This window comes from Ambystoma mexicanum, chromosome 7q (assembly GCF_040938575.1).
Source record: "Ambystoma mexicanum isolate Mex_15411 chromosome 7q, UKY_AmexF1_1, whole genome shotgun sequence".
Lineage (NCBI taxonomy): Eukaryota > Metazoa > Chordata > Amphibia > Caudata > Ambystomatidae > Ambystoma > Ambystoma mexicanum.
In genome coordinates this window covers 81,362,586-81,366,929 of record NC_090941.1, presented here as the reverse complement: position 1 = coordinate 81,366,929, position 4,344 = coordinate 81,362,586, and the positions used below count along the sequence as shown (strand labels likewise).

The 4,344-nt window shown below is 45.9% G+C and overlaps 1 protein-coding gene across 1 annotated transcript; it reads right to left on the bottom strand.

Moving 5' to 3' along the window:
• Positions 1-1,165: 1,165 nt before the first annotated feature.
• LOC138528015 (protein LDOC1-like) lies at positions 1,166-1,675 on the bottom strand. The gene has a single exon (XM_069639447.1). The coding sequence runs from the start codon at positions 1,673-1,675 to the stop codon at positions 1,166-1,168; it is 510 nt and encodes a 169-aa protein (XP_069495548.1).
• Positions 1,676-4,344: the final 2,669 nt, after the last annotated feature.

Sequence of the window (4,344 nt, the reverse complement as noted above, 5' to 3'; positions counted from 1 at the left end):
GAGCACCTGCGGGGGACTTGGAGGGATGGATTAGACCATTCTGCAAGTTGTCGTCCAAATAAGTCCTGAGGGCTCTCTTTTCTGTTTGTGATAGGGAAAACATTCGACCAAAAGGAACTAGGGCATTAGGAAGGAGATCAATGGCGCAGTCCTCTGGCCTGTGAGGAGGTAGTTCCAAGGGTTTTTTTCTGCAAAGATATCCTCGAAAGCCGAGAAGTCCATGGGAAGAGAGTGGACACCCACGGTACTGGCTTGAGGAACGGTATGGGCCTTGGCTTCCATAAACCGTAGGTCCTTTAAGCAGGTCTGTCGACAAAACTTTGATTCAAAGGTAATATTGTTGGTGGACCAATGAATCTGTGGATTGTGTTTGCACAGCCAGATAATGCCCAAAATGAGTGGAAAATGGGCAGCACGGATGATATCGAACTGTATGGTTTCTGAATGTTGTATGAACATTTGAAGAAACTCAGTAGTCTGCGTAATAAGGCCTGAACTGAGGGGACTACCATCCACCCCTTCGACCTTCTGATCCTCCTTGCGGTCCATGCGTCGTAAGCCGACAGAATTGGCCCAGATGGTGTCCACAAAGTTGCCGGCGGCCCCACAATCCAGTAGGGCCAATGCTTCAATCTTGCGATGGTCTATAAACAATTGCACCTTGAGTACCATTAGTCTCGAATCTTCCTGTGGATTCACTGGACCCACTGATAACGACACATAGGGACTGGTTACTTCCCCTCGGATTCCCGTTCCTCCTAGGACCGAGGGTTCTCGTTTCCCGCTTGTCGTGAAGGAATCTCGGAGCAATTCTTTATTTGATGTTGGTCTGATCCACAATAGGCGCATAACCCCAAGTCTCTTCTTCGCTTTCTTTCCTCTGGAGTTAAGGTCGAACGTGTGGTTCCAATCTGCATAGGTTCTTCTGATCGTGCCAATGCTGCAACTGGAGGAGGAGGAATATGGGTGGGAAAGGTAGTATTCCTATTCCATCGCCTTTCTATTCGGCGTTTGTAGAGTCGATGTTCAATTTGTAAAGCTGAGGTTGTCAATTCTGGAAAGGATGCAGGCCGGGGAGATCGGGCTAACTCATCTTTAATATCTTCTCGCAATCCTCTTCTGAAGATGACATATTGGGTCTGCTCCTGCCAACCAGCTTCTGTGGTTAAGCGTTTGAACATGTGAACATGGTAAGACCGGTGTGCACATCAGACTGGCCTTGACGTATGTCTAACAGGTCTTTGCCTGCAGAAAACGAAATTTCAGGCCTCTCGAACTCTTGTTTTAGTCGGCCTACAAAAGCCTCGTAGTCTTGCAGTATAGGGTCTGTTCCCAACACAAGTGGAGTGGCCCAGGCCAAGGCATTATCCGACATGTTGGAAATCATGAATCCCACCTGGATATGACCGGTGGGAAATGTATGAGGTCTAAAGGCAAAATGGATACTACAATCATCCAAGAATTCCTTGAGCTTCTTTGAAGCCCCGTCATATTTCCCTGATGGGAGTGCCATGGGAGGCAAGTCCACTGGTTTTGGTCCACGATTAGAAACCAGTTGTTTTAACATGTTATTTTCAGTCCTTAAGGTTTTCACTTCCATGGATACATTTCGAACCTCTGCTGAGAGGTTTTGAACAGCAGCCACCATCTCTTGCAATTGTTCAGGGGTCGCCATCCTGACCACTGGGCGTTGCAAACTGTCAGCCCTCTGAGAATGTTCAATCTCCACCCTTAACCTTTCTCCCCTTTCCTCCTCCTCACCTGAAGATTGGTCTTGAATGGATGAGATTTGTGGTCTTCTAGCACAATAATCCTTCTCCTTCCTTCTCCTTTCTTTTTTTTCTGAGAAAGTGTCTTTCTCACGAAAGGAAGCCACAGTGTACTGCTGTGAATAGCACTACCTGCGGCCCCTCTTCCGAGAGGGACAAACTGGGGAAAAAGCAACCCGGCACAAAAAACCCCAGAGGTAGAACAGCAACAGCGGAGGTCCGTCGTAAGGATTCTGGGTGGAAGGCAGGCTCCAAAGGAACCATGAGGTAGCCGATAATGACGGCCTGCGAGAGTCAAAACAGTGCGGAGAAAGAACCGGAAGGGAGCTGGAGAAAGGAGGCAAACCGAAGAGAGAAAGGGAGCAGGAGTAAGAAGGAAAGGATAACAAGAGGACCCGAAAACTAGCGTAACCGCAACCGAAAGAAAGCAGTCAGGGAGCTGACCAAGCGGGTTGCAACGCACTATGTGCCGGGGGGCGTGGCTGATAAGCTTCCCGGCTCGCAGTGAAGGAAACACTAGACTGCTACAGTCACGGTCGAAAAATGTGGCGGAACGCTGCAATGGCGGCCCCCAAGCCGCACCCTGGACCATAACATCCACGGGAGGCGGCGCATGACACATAGTTCTCATATGACCCATAACAGAGACATTAAAAGCCAGTAAAATTGAAACAGGTGGAGTTAACACTGTTGCAGAAGTTGAGGGTTAATTTAGTGTCAGTGACGTCCCACTGGTGGACGCAGGTGCTGGAGGTGGTGCTGATTTTCCTGCATGTAATGCCTGAGCCCCATGCATTTTAAGTTTATGGTGTTCATTTGATTTCCAATATGTTTCATCCACTTCAACCCACTGCACACTCATCAAATGATTGATCCTCTAAGATTTTCCAAAGCTTTGCGAAGGCACATTTGAAGGTCCTCATTTTACAGTCTTCATGCACAATGTGCACTGTACATCCTCTGCCTTCTTTCTAGAGCAGTGTTCCTTGACCTGAAATATCTCCAACTGCCTGCATGGGTTTTTATTTCAGTGGCATTCTTGCTGGGTGGCGATGGATTGGGGACCCAGCTGAAATTGTCATTGCTGCTGCTACTGTTGTCATGGTTAGACATGTTGAAATGTCCAAATGGGAAGGAAAATGTAAAATCACAAAAATGACAACACTAAAAAGACAATGCCACAAAAATGAAAACTTTTTTTAGAAAAGAAGAAAAAAAGTATAATGAAGAATAGACAAACTGAACAAATGACAAGACAAGGGAAAGGATGAGAAGGTTAAAAGTGGGTAAAAAGGAGGAACAGTTAAAGGGCTAAATCGCCAAAGGTTCTTTTATTTACTTTGTAAACCTTTCACTAACAAGCAATCGTAGCAATGATCAATATAAGCTTGTTTTTTGGGGGTGGGTGATTAGATGCGGCTGCACACTGTCGCGCGCCCTGACTGGTCACTTTCACATGTACGGATTTCATGATTTGGTGTGGGCATACCCACGTCACTGCATTACAAAGTGTGATTGGACCATTTGTTGACATGGATAGGAATCATGTGTAGTCATGCAGTCGCATCGTGTGATATGATTTTGGGGTGCATCAGGAGCAAAGATGCGTAGCCACGTTGAAGAAGCTTGATGTCCTATTGTTGCATCATTATAGCTCAGTGTGTGATTGAGCCATTTACTGACGCAGCTAAGCGGAGGAAGTGCAGCCCATGATCCGATTTGCTGTGGAAAACTGCCACAATGCAGTGTAGCCAAGTGAACACAACTTTCAAAGTGATTGCGCCTTTCCTCAACGCAGCTACTGCCACATGCAGGCTGGTCTCCTCGTTCATTCAGGCAATTGGTCAATAATTTAGGCGCAAAAACATCATAGCACTTTGCATACGGAAAATGCATTCTGGTTCTCTATATCGTGTAACCTCGATTATACCCTCTTCCAAGCACCTGTTTCCTGTCTTCTGTCATTGCTTTTTGTGGGTGAACTTCTTTGTAAGCCTTCAGGAACTTTTAAAAGCAGAACCTTGATGGAAAACGTTTTTTGAAAAAGAAGAAAAAAAGTCAAACTAAGAATGGACAAACTGAACAAATGACAAGACAAGGGAAAAGACGATAAGTTTAAGTGGGTAAAAAGAGGAACAATTAAAGGGTTAAAATGCCAAACGTTCTTGTAGTTACTTGTTAAACCTTTCACTAATAAGCAATAGTAGCACTTGTTTTTGTGGGTGGGGTGATTATTCACGGCTACGCACTGCCGCACGCCCGTTTTAGTCACTTTCGCATGCACAGATTGTATGATACGCGTAGCCGTGTCAATGCATTTCAACGTATGATTGGACTGTTTGTTGACATGGATAGAAATCATGTGTAGATGTGCAGCCACAGCATGTGATATGATTTTGTGGTGCACCAGGAGCAAAGGTGCCTAGCCGCGTTGAAGAAGCTTGATGTCCTATTGGGTGATTTCACACACATGGATTTTATCACATGGCATGGGCATAGCTGCGTTAACACAAAGCAAATGTGATTGGTATGTGAGTTGATGTGGCCAGGAGTCATGTATAGGCGTGCAATTGCA

Excerpts from the sequence above, each read along its gene's own strand:
- LOC138528015 (XM_069639447.1), bottom strand. The coding sequence starts at position 1,675 with ATGGCGACCCCTGAACAATTGCAAGAGATGGTGGCTGCTGTTCAAAAC.